Below are 22,972 nucleotides of genomic sequence, written 5' to 3'. Positions count from 1 at the left end.
GAAGCAAGCTTCCTCCTTTGTGCCTCTCTGCCTTGGCATCTGCTGATGTGCTCGCCTGCACTGGCCCCCCTTCTAGCCCAGTCTCCTCACCAAACTTATCTTCATCCGCCATTCCCAGCTCCCACAGCACTGCCTTTGTCGGAGGTCCCTGAGTCCTTGGAGCTGGGGTTTGGTGCTAGAACACTTTGCACACACGTTCACGATGGCCGTGTGTCCTGGGCAATGCCACCTTTCACAGCTCACCTCAGTCAATATTGTGTGAACTCACGATGTTTGGTGACTCTGACTTCCCTTCCTTTTGTAGACACACCAAAAAGTCTCCCTCTTAACCCCACACTCCCCTTTACTTACTGTCTGCTATGTCTCGGCTCCGTTTCCCAGCCATCAGTCCCACGTCCTCATGCCCCACTCTCTCCCTAACTTGTGTCAAGGTGGCTTCCAACCCATCAACCCCATGAAAGCAGTGTCTTGTTGCTGCCAAGCCCGTCGGATGCTTTATTGCCCTTTGTATTCCTTGGTCATGCTGCAGCATGTGAAAATACACACGTGGGGCGCCTGGGTGGCTCAGGCTCTTGATTTCGGCTCAGGTCATGATCTCCCAGTTCGTGGGATCAAGCCCCACGTGGGGCTCTGCACAGACAGTGTGGAGCCTGGTTGGAATTCTCTCTTTCCCTCTCTGTGCCCCTCCCCTGTTCTTTCTCTCAAAAACAAACAAACAAACAAAAAACAAATAAACTGAAATAAATAAGCTTAAAAAAAATATTTGAAGGGATGCCTGGGTGGCTCAGTTGGTTAAATGTCGGACTCTAGATTTCTGCTCAGGTCATGGTCTCATGGTTCATGAGTTGAGCCCTGCTGTCCAGCTCTGTGCTGATAATGTGGAGCCTGCTTGGGATTGTCTCTCTCCATCTCTCTCTGACCTTCCCACATGCATGCTCTCTCTCAAAATAAATAAGTAAACTTAAAAAAAATTTTTTTTGTAATTTTAAATAAATAAGTAAACATAAAAAGAAAGAAAATGTACACATGATGTAAGATCAATCACACCCCTCTTCTTGAAGCTTTCTCTGCCTTGAAGTTCTTGCCCCCATGTTCTCAGCTTGCCCTCCTATCTCTGCTTGTTCTGTGGCTTAGACACATCCCCACTCTGCTGGGCCCTGTGATGTTGGGCTCCTCCAGACGCCATCCTTAGGTCTCTGTTCCTCTTCTCTTTCTTACACTTGAGGAACTTCTCACATGCCTTGGCTTCACCAGACTCCCAAATTCCAGATATTCAGCTTCTTACCTGGTTGCCCCACGTGCATCTTATGTTTACTATGCCTAAAGTCTAGCTCATAATCTTTCCTCTACACCCCTTCTTCCTGCTACATTTCTCATTTTGGTAAGTGATGCTCAGAAATATGCTATTTCTTCCACAAAATAATTTGTGATAAGTGAATCGATAGTTATGATTTATTGAACGCCTACTGTGAGCTAACACTGACATAGCCCTGTATGACTTCAACCCAGGGCACAGAGAAGTGAAGAAACCTGTCCTGATGGTACAGACGTGTGGTGGCTGTTCCCCTCTGCAGTCTCGTGATCCAGCCCCGTGTTCTGCCTGCGCTCTGCCTTTGCTGTGCCTGGAATCCCTCCCAGCTTTTCCATTCCTCCTGCCAGGCCTCCATCTGTCCCCACTTAGATTGACCAGCACTTTCCAACCTGTCCTCTGTCTCAGTCTCCTTTCAGTGTGCTTTCCAGACTGCTTAGATAGGAGTTTGCTAAGATGTAAATCTCATTTTATCTTACTTTGAAGCCCTTCTAGGTCTCCCATAGCCCTTCTAGGTCAAACTCCTCTGCTTTGCCTACAAAGTTTGAGGAAACCAGGACCCCGGGCCTTTCTGGGCCCATCTCCTGCCACTTTTGTCTCCTCTACCCCCACACACCCATCGTTTTCTTCAGGTACCTGAAAACCCCTGAAGTTCCAGCAATAGGGGGCACAGCTCGCTGTCTCTGCCAGTGTGCTGCTCCCATACTTGCTTGCTGGCTTGTGTTCTCACGGACTCAGATCCTGCAGTGCATCCTCCGGGAAGCCCCCCACCACTGCCACTCCCGCTCATTGACCCACCCCCCGTCCTCCCCCAGGTTCTCTTGGGACATTTATTCTATTCCACTCCTCTACAGAGGTCAGAGGTCGGTTACAACTCTCTAGACCATAAGGCCCTTGAGGGCAGAGGCCTTATCTCATTCAGGTTTGTATCTGCTGTGACTGGCACTCAACAGGCTTCAGATAATGTTTACCAGAATAATTCACTAATTAGTGGTGAGCGAATGAGTTTTCTTCTGGTGCTTAGCACAAATTATATGCTCAGAAAGAGAAATGTATCAGTTTTGGGGGGAATACAAATCATATCTGTTTTGCATCAGCAAACAGTTTGGTTCAAATGGTTTTTTTAGGAACTAAAACATAATTGCTGCTTTTAAATTTTTTTTTTGGTGGAAATTATGCTTTGGGGAAAAACTGGCTTCCTCTTGGAAAAAAATTAACAGAAGTAAGTAAATATACAGAATATTTTTGAATGTTTGGTACATGCTGGGTACTGTTGCTAGCACATTCCATTTCTGATTTATTTACTCTTTATCTCGGAGTGTTATTATAATTCTCATTTTTCAGATGAGGAAACTAGCACAGAGGTTAAGGAACTTGCTCAGGGTGACACGGCTAGCAGGTGCAAGTGCTGGCATTCAGACCCAGCCAGCTTGACTTGTGAGCCTGTGTGTTTAACCACAGTGTTTGATGTGAACATCTGGCTTGCCCCAGCTCAGTTGGATACCCCTGTCCCTCGATATTTCGGTAATATTTCCCATTAGAGTCTAAAGCCTTGCCCCAGATTTTACATGCTCATAGATGCCTCTTCAAATGCCTGGTTTTACTGAGTTAACTCACTTTGAGAATCTCTCACTATCCCAAGAGGAGGAATTTACATTTTAGCAAGAAAAATGTCTACACATTAAACATTAGCCAACTTGGTTCTTAAAAGATCTTGTCCTTCCTGTCACAGAGGAATTTTTTTTTTATTTTATAAAAATATAGATAATTTTATAAAATATATAACTTTAAAACATTACATTTAGATTATATATTAATAACATAGTAAAAATATAGTAATAATAAAGTACTAATAATATATCACATCTTCAAATTAAACATTAAATATTTAAATATATATATCTTATAAATATGTAACATAAATATGAATAATATATACTGTATATTAAAGTATATAATATATATTTAAATTTTATTCTGTAATTATATATTTAAATTTTTAATTCAAATTTATTTAATTGTATAATATTTGATACATATAATGCAATACTTGTGACACTGTGAATTATAGACACCCATGAGCCCACCATGGAACATAAGACTGATCACTGTTTGTACCCTCACTGTATGCATGTGCTTCCTCCCCAGGCCTCCCCTACCTCTAGCCTGAGTCCTACAATCGTCCTTATGCCTTTTTGAAAACACGCCTGTCACATATGTTTATATTCCTAAACAGTATATAATTTAATTCTATTTGGTTTTGAGCTGTACAAAGTGACTTCATACTATATACATCATCTTCTATGACTCAACTTTTTTTCAGTGAACGTTGAATTTCTAAGATTCATTCATGATATTTCTGTATTATATTCCATTGGGCAAATGTATTTTATTTTTCCTCTCTTTTATCAATAAACTGTAGGTCTGTTTTCACTGTTGCCGTGAACATTCTTATACATGTCTCCTGGGGCATCTGGGCAACAGTGTCTGTCTAGGGGTATATGCCCAAATGTGAAATTTGCTAAACATTATGGTATGCAAATACACCATGTGACAGGTGACCAATTATTTTCCAACTAAATAAATTTGCGTTTCCACCACCAGTGTATAAGATTCCTTAACTTGCATCCTCAACAAAAACTTGAAATCATCAGACTTCTTAATCTTTCACCAGTCAAATGGGCAAGAAATGGTATCTTACTGGGGGACTTAATTTTCCTTTTCCTATTACTGGTAAGATTGAGAATCTTTTTTTATGTACTTATGCATCATTGGGGTTTCTTTTTCTGTATTGTACCTATTCATGTCTTTTCATTTCTTTTTGTTTTAAAACTTTTATGTAATATTTGATAAATATAAAACCTTGTGTTTAACAGGGATACCTTATGAAGTCTAGCAACAAAGCAAACACCCAAGGACTCTCCACCTGCTCAAGACTAGAACACTTCAGTGTTATTATGACGTTATTGATTTGCAGGGTTTTTGTTGTTTAATAATATGATGACTATCCCCTTGTGGTTAGTAATTGTGTCAGTTGTGATACACAGCTTGTTGCTTGTCCTTTTGCTTTCTCTATAGACAGAACTAAATTTAATGTAAGAAAATGTTACAGTGTTTTATTTTCTCACTTGGAAAGTTTTGTTGGTTTTTGCATTTACAAACACATTCCTCAGTTTCTTTTTTTTTTTTTTTTTTCCAACGTTTTTTAATTTATTTTTGGTACAGAGAGAGACAGAGCATGAACGGGGGAGGGGCAGAGAGAGACGGAGACACAGAATCGGAAACAGGCTCCAGGCTCTGAGCCATCAGCCCAGAGCCCGATGCGGGGCTCGAACTCATGGACCGCGAGATCGTGACCTGGCTGAAGTCGGACGCTCAACCGACTGCGCCACCCAGGCGCCCCGATTCCTCAGTTTCTTTATTCACCTTTCCTTCTTTCGTCTCAGATAATCCTTCTAGGATCACTTCTCTTTCTCCTCAAGTTATTTTTTACGAGTTCTTTTTTTTTTTTTTTTTAAGTTTATTTATTTATTTTGAGAGAGAAAGCATGAGCAGGAGGGGCAGAGAGAGAGATAGGGAGAGAGAGAATCCCAATCAGGCTCCATGCAGTGAGCACAGAGCCGGATGCAGGGCTGGAATCTCAACAACCGTGAGATCATGACCTGAGCTGAAATCAAGAGTCAGACACTTGACCGACTGAACCGCCCAGATGCTCCTGGAAGTTCTTTAAGGGGAGATCTGTTAAGAGTCAACTCAGTTTTTATTTCACTCTCATTCTTGAAAGATTGTTTGGCTAAGTACAGAAATGTAAATGGGAAATTCTTTTCTCCACTGCACACTGTCTGCATTCCTTAACCACTGCTGTGAAGTTTTGCCAGCGAGCTTTCCTCCCTTTGGAGAGATGTGTCTTACCTCTGGCTGCTTTTCAGGTTTTTGCTTTCTCTTTGATTTACTGCTATTTTGCTCTTCTGTGTCTAGATGTGAATTCCTTTTTATTTATCCAGTTTGGGTTACACTTGAGTTTTGTCTGTGGACTTTTCTCTGATCAGTTCTGAAAACCTTTCTCAGCGGTTTCCTTCTTCCCATATTTCTTCTTCTCCATTCTCCTCCTCCTCCTCTCCTTCTTCAGGGACTGATTGGACTTTGTGGGCCTTGTCTTTCATTCTGCTCTGTCTCTTGTTCATCTTCTTGTCTCTCTGTGTGGTGGTCTGCATCATATCTTAAGCTTTCTCTTCCAATGTTCTAGCTTTTTCATTAGCTTTATAAAGATTCTGGTCGTTTTGTGATCTTTGATTAGGAGTGAAATTTGCTTACTCTCAATCTGAAAACCCACAAAAAAGACCGTGAACACAAATTGATAATGTTTTCCTTCAGAGAGGATTTACATTTGCTGTTCTTGGGAGCCTGGGAGCCATGGGATAATCACAGCCTGGGGCCATTTTAATCTCAGTTTAATCTAGGAATCTCAGGTACAGCTCTACCCACTGCCCCCAGCTAGTATTTACATTTCCCCCCAAAGCAACCCTGCCTTTTGAGTAGTCTTACCACCCTTTGCTCTGTTTTCTGGTTCTCTTCCATCTTAAAACACACACCCTAGTTTGCATTAATCGCTGCAACTCCAGCAATGCAACAAATCATATGTTTTATGAAAGGTCTAGTCCTTCCACTGCAAGGGCACCTCGCAGAGGGTGCTGTCTACAATAGTGCCCAAAGTCGAAATATCTACAGGAGATTTTTTTACTGACCATCTTCATGACATCTTACTGGTTCCTCTCTCTTTTCCTCTCTTCCAACTGTTTTTCTTCTTCCCAGATCTCCCCACCCTCTTAATTTCCAGACTTCTCTGCACCCCTCTGTGAAGTCTTTTCACTCCTGTGCAGAGCAGGTCAGCTCTCCTCAGCTTCCATATGCACCTCTGGGCTTACCTATGCAGATTTGAACCAATCCGGCAGTCTGCCATCCTTAGAAGGCAGTTGTAGTTGTAAATAGCAATTTTTCCTTCACTCTGTTATTTCTGTTCCCTGAGTACACACTGGGTGCCTGCCAGGGGTCTGGCACTGTCCAGAGCACTGTGGAGGGGTTATTGTGCAATATGAGTTCATGTCATTAGTAACGTGTTGTCTTTGAGGTATATTGTGTACCAGAAGCACTGTGTTAAAAGCTGTCCATAAGCCATATGTAATATGCTCAGAAACATTAGAATTATCAGTGTGTTTAAAGAAATATGGACACAACTGGGCTAAGTAATTAAATTTGTTCATGCATTTTATAAGTGGTTTTTAGCTATTATTTCCTAAGAGTGAATCATCTGTACTTGTTTCAAGTTCATAGGTAGCCTTTTACAGTCATATTTCTTCAGTAACAGAAACTAGAATGAATAATTTGTATGTTTTTCAGTGTACCTGAATGCAATTCAGAAAATATCTTCTTTTTAAAAATTTTTTTTTAAATGTTTATTTATTTTTGAGACAATGCGAGAGACAGAGTGCAAGCAGTGGAGGGGCCGACAGAGGGAGGCACAGAATCTGAAGCGGGCTCCAGGCTCTGAGCTGTCAGCCCAGAGCCTGACACGGGGCTCAAACTCACAAACTGTGAGATCATGACCTGAGCCGAAGTCAGACGCTTAACCGACTGAGCCACCCAGGCGCCTGTAGAAGATACCTTCTCTTTAATAAATCATGTCAGTTTTACTCAGATAACCCTAATTGCAGGAATATCTTCTTATATCTTATACTTTTAACAGAAAGCATTAAATGCAGATCTAATTTCACTTAGTAAAAATTTATGTTGTACCTCTTTTGTGCCAGGCTCTGGCCAAGGCTCTGGGCATAAGTGGGAGACAAAACAAAGCCAAGTCCCTTATCCTGGAGCTTTTATCTTCCTGGGGAGACAGCCACTCAGCCATGGACACAGAAAATGCTACAAAGCACTGAAAGATGCAAAACAGAGTAGATGGAGGGGAGGGTGCTCTAAGAGGATGGTCGGGGAAGGCCTCACTGCCCTGGACAAAGTGAGGAGTAAGCCAGGTGGAAGGCTGGAGAAACATTTCAGGCAGACAGAAGAGCAAACAGGATGACTCTGGGGTGGACTATGTTTGCAATATTTAAAGATAAGCCTTAACATTAGACTAGACTTATTCTTGTCACTACTTCTGTTTTTCAGGTATCAGAGATGTTTCTAAATGGAGTGAGAGAACAAGAAAACCTCTAGAAACCTTATATGGGTATGACTACTTTGCCAAAACCTGTGAGAAGTGGGTGGATGGCATAAAACAATTTAAACATCTTTCAGATGGTAGGTTGTGTGAACTGTTTTAGCTGTTCCTTTGCTGATCAGAGAGGCTGCTTGAGTTCCTCCACTGGTGTTCCAGAATTCCCTGGTGGTTAGCACATTCACCCACTGTTTTCATGCTGATGTGTGAACAGAGGATGCTAGTGACTGTACACAGTACAAGCCCTTGTAGAATACATCTGCCTTAAACTGTACTAAATATATAGTTGTATCAACGTTCACATAGTTAAGTCTTTAATAGAAGACTGTTCCTTTCTCCTTCTAATCCTTTTTCAACGTTTATTTATTTTTTGGGACAGAGAGAGACAGAGCATGAACGGGGGAGGGGCAGAGAGAGAGGGAGACACAGAATCCGAAGCAGGCTCCAGGCTCTGAGCCATCAGCCCAGAGCCTGACGCGGGGCTCGAACTCACGGACCGCGAGATCGTGACCTGGCTGAAGTCGGACGCTTAACCGACTGCGCCACCCAGGCGCCCCTCTCCTTCTAATCCTTGTGTGTATGATGACAAAATAATTCTCTAGAAGCCTCAGATAGTGTATATGTTCTAATTCTGGAATGGTTAATCAGAAAACAAGCCACCACACAGAGCGTATTTTTTTCTTTTTCATGTGTTACCCGCTACATACTCTGTTACTAAGACAAAAAAGAAAGAAGGACCTTTTTGTCATGACCTTCAGCCCCAGAGAGCATGAGGAAGAGTGTTCAGTTCACTTCCCACCTTCAGAACTTAGTTAAATGACTATAGCTCCCTGTCTTTATCTGAAAATTTAACACAATTTCCAATAACAGTAAGAATTGATCTCTTTAAGAAAATTCTGAGTTAAAGTCTGTTTTTAAGTAGCTATTTACATTTATACTCTCTCACTCTTCTATTTTAACTGTAGAAGAATAGAGGGTAGCTAAGATCTAATCTGGGAGCACAATTCAGTTACAGAATGGCTGCAATTGAAGGGCCAGTTTGATCTATTAGGTAATCATTTCCAGAGTGAGTCACCTATCAAAACTTTCACAATGAAAAGGGCATTTGAAAATGTTACTTTTTTGGTTTAAGTTCAAAACAGTAATATATATCCTGTTCAAATGAAGTACCCACCCATAGAAATAGGTCTTGGAAATGTGTTTCCCTCAGCTCTTAAAAATGCCATAAAAGATGTCTAAGACAGTTCTCCATTAAAGAAGGCAAACTTTTGAAATGTAAACTTTTTTGCTTTCCTGACAAGAGAGCTGAAGGGGTAGGAAGATTTGAAGGTAGAAGCAGAATTAAATCAGCAGTTCAAAACTATGCCCTGTGTTTGTTAAAATTTAAACCTTCCACTCTGCAAAAAACACCATCAAGAGAATGAAAAGACAAGCCACAGACCTAGAGAAAACATTTGCAAAAGACACATGTGATCAAGCACTGTTATCCAAATGTGCCAAGAACTCTTACAACTGAACAAGAAAACAAACAACCTGATTAAAAAGATGAGCCAAATAACAGGATCCCACTGCTCACCTATTAGAATGGCAGAACAGGATGTTGAGGGCAGTGAAAATACTCTGTGACACCATAACGATGGATGCGTGTCGTTATACATTTGTTCAAACCCACAGAATGTACAACAACAGGAGTGGCCCCTAATGTAAACTCTGGACTCTATGGTGGGGGATGTTGATAGTAGGGGAAGCTGTGCATGTGGGGGGGCAGGGGGACAAGGGAAATCCCTGTACCTTCCCCTCAATTTCGCTGTAAACCTAAAATTAAAAAAAATTAAATATAGTTTTTAAAAAAATGAAAGAGAAGGGAGGGGAAATGCCAAAATATAGAGGAGCTAACTGTATGTAAATGATCTTATAGCAAGACTGTTAACAAACCACGTATCTCCCTTCGACACTCACTAATTTGACAGGAGCCCTTTTCTTCCTACTTGTATCCTCATGTTTATGGACGCTCAGTTTAGCAGAGGAGTTAACTGCACAGATTTGGAGTCAGACGGTGGCCTTGCCACTTGGCTTGCTGTTAGAATGAATTGGGCAGATTCATTCATTTGAGCTTCTCTCAAAGCTGCAGTTTCCTATCTGGGAACTGGAGATACTAACAACTACCTCATAAGGTTGTTTTGAGGATCCAACCAGGTTCTGTATGTTCAGCTTTGGTGCGGTACCAAATACAGAGTAAGTGCTTAATAAAAGGTTATTATTACTATCGTTAGAAAAGTGCTTGGTTTACAAATAATTGTACGTACTAAATGAGTTAAAACACGTGACGAAGTGTTCCATGGGCATCAAACCACTTGAACAGTTTCTGACACATAGTGCTCAGTAATAAGTGATTATGCTATTGGTGGGTGTGTGTCATTTCATGGGTAGGAGAGGGAAGCTTCTGAGACCTAGGGAAATACTTCCCTGGCCAACCCACCACCTTCTCATTTAGCAGGCAGTGACCCCCAAGTGAGGGGGAGGGACAGGCCAGGTGCCTGGACAGCTTTCTCAGAGCCCCAGCACTTTCTTCTCAATGCAGGCAGAGGCAGGGAGGAGGCAGGAGAGGAAGGAGCTCGCTTTATGGAGTACCTGCTGGGTGCCTAGAACCTTCAGTATGACATCTCTTTTTAGCCTCATGGTTAACCTCAGAGAACTGTAACTATCCCTGTTTGACCAAGGAGGAGGCTAAAACTCATAACTAAGGAACCACCAAGATTTCATAGGCAGGAAACAGCAGGACAGGACCAGAACCAGGTTGTTCCGCATTCACCTTAGAAATGTTGTTACAAATGGGGGTGAGGACCTCATAATCTCCGAAGCATGTCAGTCAGGAATGTCATGGAAGCAGGAGGGATGAAGAGAAGCTGGTTTGCCATGTGTAAATTTTAACCTCACAGTAAGGTATGTAAGCTTTAAGGGCTAGCTGGAAGCCCAAGAACCATTTAAGACATTATTTCAAGGGAAAAGCTTTTCACATGCCAAGCATCTACCATCACTTTGCAAATTGGGGACTGCTCTATATAATATAAAGAATTGTGGGTTTTTTGTTTATTTTTCCTATTTTACATGAATTATGACTATAAATCAAGTGAACTTGTTTACTAATAGAGCTTCCAAAGCAGAGGGGAAAAAAATAGAGAAACAGGAAGACACCTCAGACCCCATCTTTTTTTTTAAATTTTTTTTAATGTTTATTTTTTTTTGAGAGAGAGAAACAGAGTGGAAGCAGGAGAGGGAGACACAGAAACCAAAGCAGGCTCCAGGCTCTGAGCTCTCAGCACAGAGCCCGATGTGGGGCTCAAACCCACGAACAGTGAAATCATGACCTGAGCTGAAATCTGAGGCTTAACTGACTGGGCCACCCAGGGCCCCCACCTCAGACCCCATCTAAGGCAAACCACCTCTTCTATAGACAGGGACACTGAGGTCCAGAGAGAGGCATGATTTGTCTCAGTTCTCTGCTTTTCTGACTCACCTCCTGGGATGGTCCCGTTGAACCAGATTATCCTTGCTATTTGTCTTTCAGGGAGTATCTGTCGGCACTTGCTGCCCCTGGTTCAGTGCCCCACCTTAATCGTGCATGGGGAGAAGGATCCTCTGGTCCCACGTTTCCATGCCGACTTCATACACAAACATGTGAGAGGGTCACGGTAAGTCCAGTCTCTGCTCCAGCGCTCTGCCTCACTGCCTTAGGAAATGCGTGGAAGAAGCCTTGTAAGGAAAGGAAGCATGAAGATTGGGGTTTTTTAAGGTATTACCCGCCCCCTCATTTTGCCCATGTCAATAAATAGTACTGCTCTATTTAGGGTTCCAGGGAAACATGGCGCACACGGAGCCCTGATTTGTGGGTAACCAGTACCCGGAGGGAAAGAAATTCTTGGATGGATTATTTTAATGTTGCCACAAAGGCCTATCTGCTAATAGGTAGTAAGCCCTGTAACACTGCAGACAGTTTAGATTTATAGCAATCATTGTTAATTAAAACACTTTTATATATTTGGGAATTTTCAGGTTAGTTTGTCATTATAAAGGTACTATCGACCCTAGGGAAACTATATTAATTCCAGAGATGCTGTCATTACTCTGGACATCTTTGGAATTCTTTGGAATTCTTTTGGAATTGGCTTTAGTAATGAGAAAATCCTCCCTTCCTTCCTCTTTGCCTCCCTCCTCTTCTTTCCCTCCATGAGCCTTGTTTTTTTTTTTTTTTTTTTTAATTTATTTATTTTTGAGAGAGAGACAGCATGAGCAGGGGAGGGGCAGAGACAGAGAAGGAGACACAGAATCTGAACAGGCTCCAGGCTCTGAGCTGTCAGCACAGAGCTGAACACGGGGCTCAAACTCAGGAATGGGGAGATCATGACCTGAACTGAAGTCAGACGCCCAACCAACTGAGCCACCCAGGCTCCCCATCCATGAGCCGATTTCTGATGTCTACTGTGGACCAGCACTGCTTGGCATGGTCCTTGCTGGCCCCTGCCCTGTGTGCACACAACAGCCCATCAGGGAAAGCAGACTCAGAAACAGTTCTACAACTTCTTTTTTTAATTATTAATTTTTTTTGAATTCCAGGATAGTTAAATATTAGTTTCAGATGTACTGATTTAACAGTCCTAAATATTAGTTACAGGTGTACAATATTGTGATTCAACAATTCTACACATTACTCAGTGCTCATTATGACAAGTGTACTCCTAATCCCGTTCACCTATTTCACCCATTCCCTACCCACCTCCCCTCTGGGAACCATCAGTCTGTTCTCTGTACTTAAGAGTCTGTTTCTTGATTTGTCTGTCTCTCTTTTTCTACTACTCGTTTCTTAAACATCACATATGACTGAAACCATATGGTATTTGTTTTTCTCTGACTGGCTTATTTCACTTGGCATTATACTCTCTAGATCCATCTTGCAAATGACAAGATTTTGTTCTTTTTACAACTGAACAATACTCCATTGTGTATATATACCACCTCTTCTTTATCCGTTCACCAGTCGATGGACTCATGGGTTGCTTCTATAATTTGGCTATTGTAAATAATGCTACTATAAACATATAATGCATGTATCTCTTTGAATGAGTGTTTTTGTATTCTTTGGGATAAATACCCAGTAGTGTGATTACTAGGGTGGGGTAGTTCCATTTTTAACTTTTTAAGGAAACTCCATACTGTTTTCCAGAGTAGCTGTATCAGTTTGCATTTCCACCAACAGAGCAAGAGAACTCCCCTTTCTCTACATCCTCGCCAACACCTGTTGTTTCTTGAGTTGTTGATTTTAGCCATTCTGACAGGTGTGAAGTGATATCTCCCTGTAATTTTTTGATTTGCATTTCCCTGATGGTGAGTGATGCATCTTTGCATGTCTGTTGGCCATCTGGATATCTTCTTAGGAGAAATGTCTGTTCATGTCTTCTGCCTTATTTTTTAATTGGATTATTTGTTTTTTGGATGCTGAGTTTATAAGTTCTTTACATATTTTGGATACTAACCCTTTATCAGATATATCACTTCCAAATGTCTTCTCTCATTCAGTAGATTGTCTTTTTGTTTTGTTGATCATTTCCTTTGCTGTGCAGAAGCTTTTTAATTTTTTTTTAACATTTATTATTATTGAGAGGCAGAGAGACACAGAATGTGACCAGGGGAGAGGTAGAGAGAGGGGGAGACACAGAATACGAAGTAGGTTCCAGGTTCTGAGCTGTCAGCACAGAGCCCGACGTGGGGCTGGAACTCATGAACTGTGAGATCATGACCTGAGCCGAAGTCAGTCGCCCAACCAACTGAGCCACCCAGGTGCCCCTGTGCAGAAGCTTTTTATCTAGATGTAGTCCCAATAGTTTATTTTTGCTTTTGTTCCCTTGCCTCAGGAGACATATTAGTAAGAAGTTGCTATGTCCATGTCAGAGAAATTACTGCCTGTGTTTTCTGCTAGGATTTTATAGTTTTAGGCCTCACATTTAGGTCCTTAATCCATTTTGAATTTATCTTTGTGTGTGGTGTAAGCCATCCACTACTTCTTTTTTTTTAATGTTTATTTATTTTTGAAAGAGTGAACGTGGGGTAGGGGCAGAGGGAGGGGAACATAGGATCTGAAGTGGGCTCTGCCCTGACAGCAGAGATCCCAATGTGGGGCTTGAACTCACAAACTGCAAGACCATGACCTGAGCCGAAGCCAGACGCTCAGATGGCTGAGCCACCCAGGTGCAACAGCCATCCACTGCTTCTTAATCATATTATTCCATGATACATTTCAACAAACAGATTTCTTAAAGAATATTTAAATGTAGGGGACATGCTTCTTCTACAATAACATATAATTATTATAAAACTGTATAATTTTTATATCCATATAGCATTATATATTTTAAAGGGCATTTTACATACAGTATCTAATAACTCTTCATAACAAACTTATGAAAAAATATTGTCCCCATTTACAGATGAGAAAAATCAAGGCTAAGAGATGTTAAGCAATCTTCTAAGGTTGCATAGCTAGTAAATGACAAATCCTAGATTTTTTCCCCCCTCCTAATATAGCACTTTTCCCCCACAGCACAGCTGCCTCTCATAAACATACTCTTATTTTAATATGATGGTAAGATGCCTGGATTATATACTTGCTGACCTGGTTAATTATCTTCTAGCTTCAGAAATGACAGGTTTTGCACACTGACGCTCATGGTAAATGCAGTGTGTTCCCTCAGAAAACCAGGTTCAATAAAAGTCTGCAAGAAAGTTTAATTTAGGAATTCTGTTCTAAACCCATCTCCTAGCAACAGAATACATCAATATGGGAAAAAATTTTTCCCTTCCTGTTCAGATGTTAATTATTTCAGTGGACTATTTTGTGAAAGATCATTTTTTTTTAGAGCAGTATTCTTTGGAACAAGTGAGTTGAAGGTGAAGTGTTATTGGCAATGATTGTCTTCAACTGGCTTGCATTTTACACCTCTTACCTTCGTCTGCTAAAAGACCCCTTTATGTTGGACATGAATATGAACCCACCTGGAACACAGGTGGTTTATTTTGGACCCCACAAAAGGAAAATGGGTTCTTTGAGCACCAGAGTCCTTTGAGATTCAGCCATTTGACAACAGGGAAGCAGGTTAGAGTGGCAGGTTTCCAGTGAACTTAATATTTCATTATCTTGCTAGGTACATTTATAATTAAATTTAAGGATACAGTCTATCCCTTCAAAGATTATATCAACAGATATTACATATGAAACAAATGCCTTTCTCTCAGAAGGAGGCCAAATGGGGGGTGCTGGGTGGCTCAGTAGGTTAAGGGTCTGACTTCAGCTCAGGTAATGATCTCACAGTTTGTGAGTTCGAGCTCTGCATTGGGCTCTCTGCTGTCAGCAAAGAGCCTGCTTCAGATCCTCTGTCCCCCTCTCTCTCTCTGCTTCCCCCCCAACCCTGCTCTCTTTCTCTCTCTCTCTGAAACATAAATAAACATTAAAAAAAAAAAAAAGGAGGCCAAAGGAAGGGCAGGGTTGTTCAGCAGGCCTGCTTCCTATGTCAATTTGTCTCTCTTTTTGTGTACGTGTATGTGAGGAACAATGGTAGACTCTCTTGGAAGCGAAAAGGCCTTAAAGATCATTCAGGTTCAATGGTTTTAAAATTTGTTTTTAGCTGAACCGTTCCTCCTAATAAACTCTGGTGCAGGAGTCCAAGATACAAAACATAAATAAGAGCTATTCTGATAATAGCAGCGATGGGGAGCAGACCTGCCCCTTTGATTCTTCTTGTTCTGCCTCAGCCCCTGTGCATTCCCTGCTCATCCAGCCTCCCTCCTAGACTGAAAAGCCCTGATGTCGCTCACCACCTCCCTGGCTAGCTAGCTTCTTCTTGGGCATCACCCTCAAGGCCAGCCCTGGCTCACTTTCGGAGGATTTGTGTTGAGCAGAGGTTGGCGTCCATCAGAACCCTTTGGGGTTGCAGTGGATGGGCCCCAGGAGGCAGTGGGGCTGAGCCAGCTCAGAAGAGGATGTGACTACACAGCTGAGTAAGCTACATGTGTGCTTACAGTGTATACTGGTCAGCTGGGGCCGCTGTAACAAGTATCACACTGGGCAGCGTAAACAGTAGAAATCTATTCCGTCAGAGTTCTGGAGGCTGGAAATCTGAGATCAGGGTATCAGCAGGGTTGATTTCTTCTTATGCTTCTTTCCTTGGCTTATAGATAGTTCTTCTCCCTGTATCCTTACATGGTCTTCCCTCTGTGTATGTGCCTTCATCTCCTCTTATAAGGATACCAGTCACATTGGATTGGGGCCCACTCATATGATCTCATTAATCGCCTCTTTAAAGATCTTCTATCCAAATAGGTCACACTTTGAGGTCGTGGGGGTTAGGACTTCAGCATATGGATTCGTAGAGGATGCAGTTCAGGGCATAATCCTGTGTTTCTGTGGAGGTGCTCCGATCTTGGGAATGAGAGAACCAGCAGAGACGAGGGTCTGGGTTTCAGACCCAGCTGCAGATGACCAGCACCTTGCCTGGAATCCCTTTCCAGCCCTCAGCCCCTTCTGTGGCCTGGCCAAGTGTGCTCATCCCTCAGGTAGCAACTCAGATGTATCCTCCTCCAATTACTTATCTTTTTGGGATCACCTGGTCCTTTTTAACCGCTGTTAGCATGTAAATTTAATATTCCTCCTGCTGAGCATGTCAGCACCAGTCCCAGGATGTGGTCTAGTGCATTTTAAAGTGCTTAGTACACTTTGAAAGAAAGAGAACATGAGAGGCACACAAGGGCCATTGACTGGTGATTCAGTCCCAAAAAGTGTGGTGCAGACTCCCAACTGCATGTTCTGAGACCAGGGCCAGAGAGCCAGGTCAGGTGGGAAAGAATGATGGGTAAAGTGTGCAAAGAGCTGGGGTTCAATGTCAACGAAAGGGGAGAGGTGGAAAATGGAGTCTTTCCTGGAAAGCAGAACTGGTGTGTTGGAGTCCTGGAACCCTTCATAGCAGTGGTTACATGCCCTGGCAGGGAAGGAGATGGACCCAGGTCTGAGTGCTGGTTCTGTCACTAAGTGTGTGCCCTTCAGCAGTGTGCATCTGTTTCTATACCTCTGTTTCCCTGTGTGTAAGATGGTGATGATACCTGTCATTTGTTTGTACATTTAATATTTAATAGCAGCCCAGTATGCAGTAGCTGCCACTTCTGTGGGTGGAATGCTGCTGGGGGTTCAGGTGATCAGGGGCCCAAGGAGACAGCTGGGGTGTGGCTTGTGAGTAGGTCAGTGGCAAGCTGCCCTCGACCCGATTTTCAGCACCATTGTCAGTACAGGTGTGTAGGTGTATTAGCGTTCTCCAGAGAAACAGAACCAATAGGATACACATAACACACACACAGGGGCTCCTGGGTGGTTCAGTTGGTTGGGTGTCTGACTTCAGCTCAGCTCATGATCTCACAGTCCATGAGTTTGGGCCCCATGTCAGGCTCTGTGCTGACAGCTCAGAGCCAGGAGCCTGCTTTGGGTTCTGTGTCTCCCCCTCTCTCTCTCTGCCCCTCCCCTGCTCATGCTCTGTCTCTCTCTCTCTCAAAAATAAATAAAAACATTTAAAAAAAATTTAAAAGAAAATAACACACACACAGGTTGATTTACTATATGGAATAGGAATTGGCTCGTGAAATTATGGAAGCTGAGAAGTCCAAGATCTTCAGTGGGCAAGCTGGAACATCTAGCAAACTGGAGACCTGAGAGAGCCAATGGTGTGGTTCCAGTGTGACCGAAGGCCTGAGAACCAGAAAGAGTCAGTGTTTCAGTTTGAGTCCAAAAGCAAGAAAAAGTTGATGTCTCAGTTTGAAGGCAGTCAGGCAGGATGATTTCCTCTTATCTGGGGGAGGACCAGCCTTTTTCTTCTATTCAGACCTTCAGCTGATTGGATGTGGCCCACCTATATCAGGGAAGACAATCTACTTCACTGAATTCTAATGATTTAAATGTTAATCTCATCCAAAAACACCCTCACAGAAACACCCGGAACAATGTTTGATCAAATATCTGGGCATCCATGGCTCAGTCAAGTTTACACATAAAACCAACCATCACAGTGGGGAGGGCAAAGGTACAGGCATTCTCCACAGAGGTCTTGGCCTGTGGTAGGTTCACTGGAGGATGTGCCAGCAGGCTGGCAGTGAGGGTACACGTGATTAGGTTGTCTAGGCAGTGGGCCAGGTTCTGTCCTCTGACTCATGGAAGGGAAGAAGAGAGGAAGGGACTTCTCTCTGTAGCTTCCTGGGCTCTTCAAGTCTGGCCATCAGAGGTCAGATGGCCCCAGACCTCCAGTGCAGGCCAGGAGGAGATGCACATGAGCGGGAGTGAGATGAATTGACCTAGGTGACAGAGATTCATGCTGAGGACAAAGGTTTGTTTTTAGCTCTGTGGTAAAGTGAGCCAGGTTACTGGGAGTAGGTGGACAGTAAGCAGGGATGGCTGCCTTGGCTTCCACTTCTAGGCCAACCCCAAATTTGTGACAGGGGAGGGGAGATGTGCCCTCCCCTCTAACTGCCCCGGATGACTTTCTCTCTAGCTCTCCCCATCCCTTCCTCCTGCAGGTGCTCCCTCTAGTGCCTCATCTCTAACTGCTTGCTGCTGTGGTTGAAGGGAAAGCAATCAGCTCAAGATCCCACTTAGGGTCAGGTTACAAGATTAACTCCAAACAGGATTAGGCTCATCCTTACAAAACTGAATCCTTTGCATTGTAGCGAGAGTGGGGTCTCATCCTTTCTAGACAAGACTTACCATGACATGTTGTAAAATCTCTCCAACTGGAGTGGATTGTGTTAGCCAAATGTAAATAGATTATGCTCCCAAGTCAGAGCATTTCATTAATATGCCATACATAATTAGAACCTTTGTAAGGACTTTTGCACATTGTAAAGTACAATTCAATAAGAATAAGAAAATAATAGCAAACATTTATTGGTCACTGTGTGCCCAGAGATCCCGTACTATGAGCCTTATATGCATTTTGTCATCAGAATAATCCTATAGGGGTAGATGCTGTTACTCATCCCCCTTTTCCAGATGAGGAATTGTGGTTTCAGGAGATGAAGTAACTTGCTAGTATAGATCCCATGTTGATTAGACTGGACATGTCCTGACCCCCTACTGCCCATGCCTTTAACCCTGTGGTATCACCTCCAATAACATGCAGCTGTGACCCAAAGAAAGCTCTCAGTCCAGTCAGAAGGCCCCTACTTGGCCCTTGTAATGCCCCAGGTTTGGCAAGGCTTGTGTCTCCACACACGAGTTACAAGCATCCATCTGGTAGACCCCGATAGCCCAGAGGGGTCTGTTCCTAGCTGTGGCATTACTAGAAAAACAGCCTCTGAGGAAGTTTTGTTTCTAATGCTTGAGACAAGGTTGCATTTGAGAGAAGAAACTTCGCAGCAAGATCTCTACTTCCGCCTTTCCCAAACATCTACTTGGGCCTGGCCGCCCTCTGGCTGAGAGGAGAGAGCCTGCTGGGGAAGATGCAGGCTGGGAGGCCATGCTCTACACCCCTGCTTTACCAGCTTGAAGGGAATTATGGCCCATCCATTATCACCCTTTTCTTAGATGGGCTCTCTAAAAGGAACAGAGAGGGCGCCTGGGTGGCTCAGTCGGTTGAGCCTCCGACTTCGGCTTAGGTCATGATCTCATAGTTTGTGAGTTGGAGACCTGCATCAGGTTCACTGCTGTCAGCACAGAGCCTGCTTCGGATCCTTTGTTCTTCTCTCCCTGTGTCCCCCCCCCTCCCCGTGCTCACGCTGTCTCTCTCAAAATAAAGAACATAATAAATAGATGGATAGATAGATCGATAGATAGCAAGCAGAGAATAAAGAATTGAAAGGGGATGTTGTTGGCAGCCAGGTTTGGATGGCCTGGGGAGGAATGCCTGAAAGAGAGAAGGCCTCCCTGTGAGTCACATTGCTGTCCAGTTTTCATAGGGGAAGAGCTCCAGGTACAAAGAACGACTACTTTGGTTTTTGGTTAAAACAGAAATGCTCAGACTTAACTAACAACTTTATGGGTTCATATATGATGTAGAGGTTTATCATATCCAAAGGGAAGGAAAAAACTATAGCGCATTACTTATTGCCTGTTCCTGTCTGTAGCTCTCCGAGCTTAACTTGAAAGCTGTAGAAGGTTAGACTGAGGAAGGAGAGGTAATATAGTGGGGCCAGTGTGTTTCTCCTTCGTCACTTCATCTGTGAAGAGCATCCTGGAAGGAGTGTTCTCAAGCAGAGGTAAAACCACCACTGAATTTACACTGTGGGATTAGACACATTTCTGTTGCTGAGAAGATCTAGAGTCACATCTCTTTTTCTAAAGGAGCCAAATGCAGGCAGGAGCCGGCCCCAGCAAGCAGGAGGCCCCTTCATTTCCAGCTGAGCCATGTGTTTGATTGTGGGGGACTTGCTACTGGTTTTCCTGGAAAATGTGGTTGTTTGAAAACACAGAGCATGGGATTAGTTCCTTTTGTTATTTGGGTGAGAAGCTCCCTCAGCAGTACACTGCTACATTGCCTTGCCATCTACATATTTATGCCTGTGCAGGTGACTGTTCCCAAAGAGGTACACTTGGTAAGTGTTAAGTGTAGTGAATCCTGTGTCAGACCTAAAGGCCAAGGATATACTAAGGACCTTGAAATGACCTCCAAAATGTATCAAGGAGAAGAGCAATTTTCTTCATAACCCTATCCATCCACCCACCTATCCACAGTCCAGTGCAGTTCTGAATGTAGATGCCTCAAAACAGGCCTCCACTATTTTTAATGAAGGGAACCTAATTTTTCTTTACCTGAGACCTATAGAGATTACCAATGAATAGTGCAGGAGCACTGAGGCTAAAAAAAGAAGAGATTCACAGTAGGTGTCTCTCCTTCCTTGGGAATCCTGAGAAAATTGTAGCAACAGGGTAGAGCATGTGATAACCAGCTTGACTACCCACGAAGGAAAACGTCCAGCTTTGGCAGGTCGGGGTCCCTCTGTTTCAGAGTTCAGTTAGTATACATTCAGTTTAGCCTAGACATGTCCTTCTACGACCTTTCAATATCCTTGCAGTTTGTTATTTTCTGCCTTCTAAAAATGGAGACCCTGAGCATCCCTGCAAGCCCTTGTTCCTTGTGTAGCACAACTGGGGTCCTGTCTTTGGGGTTGGTGCAGCTTATCCTTTATTTCCTGAACCACATTAAAACTGAATTTGGAGTGTTCTGGCTATTAATGGCATTATTAGCTTTCCCCAGGGCCTCAGAAAGATGCCAACAATATATCCTTTTTCAAGTAGATTATCATGTGTATCTACATACACCTACCTCACACCCAGTGTGGTGGAGTTGCAGGGGGCCCAACATTGTCCAAGGACAGCTCTATTCCCCAGCTCCTTTTCCCTGCAAATCCTCCTTAGTGCTCACTGAAGTTCTTAGAGCTCTCAAACCCCAGTTGCTGAAAGGTCAGAGAATTAGGCAATGTAGTAACTGGCATTTTGCCCCAGTATGACCCTTCTAATGTCCCTATTGTTACTGTATATAAAATAGCTTGAACTTTTGCTTATATCCTAAAAGCTTTGTTTAAAACTTTTATTATTTCTGCGCTTTTATAGCCAATAAATGCAGAACTCAGAGAAGACTGCTTTTATTAAAGAAATTGCAACCAGCCACATTTGACCAAAAGCTTATTGAAAGAAGTCTCATGAGCACAGTGAGGTTTGCCACAAGACATGTTGTGACAGCTGCAGAACAAAGCGTTGCTGATGCCACCTCCAGCTGCCCTCACAATCCTAAGGAACACTTAACTTGCCCTTTGTCTGGTGGCTTGTATCCAGACTTAGTCAATCCTCCAAAAATGACTGGGTGATTTTGAGCCTTAACCAACAGGCTGGTGGGGGCTGTGATTTCTGATTTGGGCTTTCACTGTAGGAAACCCCAAGAAGCTCACCTGTTCCAATCCAGTGGAGTCTGGACATTTCGTATTTTTATCATCTCCTCAACCTTCTTTCTTAAAGTCAACCTTATTAAAATGGATTTTTTTTTCTCCCTAGGTAACGACCAAATCACATTCCCCACTCTCATCAGATTTAAAGTCAAACTCTTTGTTACAGGATACAGTTCCAAATTCCAGTTGCCATGTGTGTGCTCTGTTAAGTCAACGCCCAAGAAGCTTTCACCCTTAAGTCTATATTCGGGGAAAGTTTGTATTACGTATCTTATGTTTTCTCCCCAATAGTAGTCACGAAAAGAAGGGGCGGTTTTCCACTTCAGATTTTCATGAAATGTTAGAAAGGGTAAGAGTTTGATTAAATTGTGTGCCATTAATCATAAGTGCTTTTTTTTTTTTTTTTTAGGTTGCATTTGATGCCAGAAGGCAAACACAACCTGCATCTACGTTTTGCAAATGAATTCAATAAGTTAGCAGAAGACTTCTTACAATAAAAATGCCCACTGCTGGGAGCTGGGCATTCCTTAGTGTGGGGCTTCAGCCTGTTGCCACCTGTGAAACACACCCATCACACCTCACCTCACCTCACCTGCCTCCCCGTGCTTTCTACTCCCTGCAAAGTACTCTCAGACATGTACAAATAATGACCTATTAAAACGTCTTCTAGGGGCGTCTGGGTGGCTCAGTCGATTAAGTGTGATTCTGGATTTCAGCTCAGGTCACGATCTTGTGGTTCATGAGTTCGAGCCCTGCATCCTGCTCTGGGCTGACAGCTCAGAGCCTGCTTGGGATACTTTCTCTCTGCCCCTCCTCCCCTCATACTCCTTCTAAATAAATGAATAAACACAAACAAACTTAAAGTCTTGTAGCTGTAAAGGCTACAAAAATTAGATCTGATTTTTTAAACATTAAGTTGTGAATTCTACCATTAGTTAAAATAAATTCTGGTTGTGATTTACTTTCTCTCGTATCTTAGGTGAAGCATTTGGAGTATTTATCACTGTTATTTCAGGATACCTTGAATCTTGAATTTATGCTGTACTTTTTATCTGAGAGGTACAAGTTTTCGCTGGTCTTTTTACTTGTGTTTATCACATTGTTCAAAGTAGAGAAACACGACCCTCCATACTACAGTTTCACAAGGGTTGCTGGAACTACAGCAAGTAAGGGAGGAAGGTTTGCTTTGTCCTTAAATCTCGATTCACTCCTGGACATGTTTACTGGATTCATTTACTTTAATACTTGGGGTCAGTGAAAATGAAAAATATGTCTTTATTAAAAGAGCAGAGAAGCCATTAACTTAGAAATACTTAACAAAAATCCAATTTTGTTAAGATGACTAAACCCAGAAGCATTTACTGGAAGGGCACCTGGTGGCTCAGTCATGAGCTCACTGTTCTGGATGTTGAGCCTGGTATCCACTTCTGCACTAACAGCGCAGAGCCTGCTTGGAATCCTCTCTCCCTCTCCCTCTGCCCTCC

The 22,972-nt window shown here is 42.9% G+C and overlaps 1 protein-coding gene and 1 long non-coding RNA gene across 3 annotated transcripts in view; one reads left to right on the top strand and one right to left on the bottom strand.

Moving 5' to 3' along the window:
• BPHL (biphenyl hydrolase like) overlaps positions 1-22,449 on the top strand; it is a 38,403-nt gene extending 15,954 nt beyond the window's left edge. The window contains exons 5-7 of one of the 2 annotated variants that reach the window (XM_045497578.1): positions 7,472-7,532; positions 11,089-11,212; positions 21,898-22,449. In XM_045497578.1, coding sequence (XP_045353534.1) covers positions 7,472-7,532; positions 11,089-11,212; positions 21,898-21,951 — 239 coding nt within the window. In that variant the 3' untranslated portion in view covers positions 21,952-22,449. Of the gene's footprint in view, positions 1-7,471; positions 7,604-11,088; positions 11,213-21,897 lie in introns of both variants that reach the window. The other variant, XM_045497577.1, reaches the window with a different exon arrangement.
• Positions 17,149-21,598, bottom strand: LOC123608103. Its single transcript, XR_006717099.1, has 2 exons — positions 21,492-21,598; positions 17,149-17,304 (listed from the first exon to the last, which is right to left on the bottom strand). It is a non-coding gene; the product is annotated as an uncharacterized LOC123608103 (long non-coding RNA).
• Positions 22,450-22,972: the final 523 nt, after the last annotated feature.

Source organism: Leopardus geoffroyi, chromosome B2 (assembly GCF_018350155.1).
Source record: "Leopardus geoffroyi isolate Oge1 chromosome B2, O.geoffroyi_Oge1_pat1.0, whole genome shotgun sequence".
Taxonomy (NCBI): Eukaryota; Metazoa; Chordata; class Mammalia; order Carnivora; family Felidae; genus Leopardus; species Leopardus geoffroyi.
The sequence above is the reverse complement of the archived record's forward strand: the minus strand, read 5'-3'. Positions and strand labels throughout refer to the sequence as shown.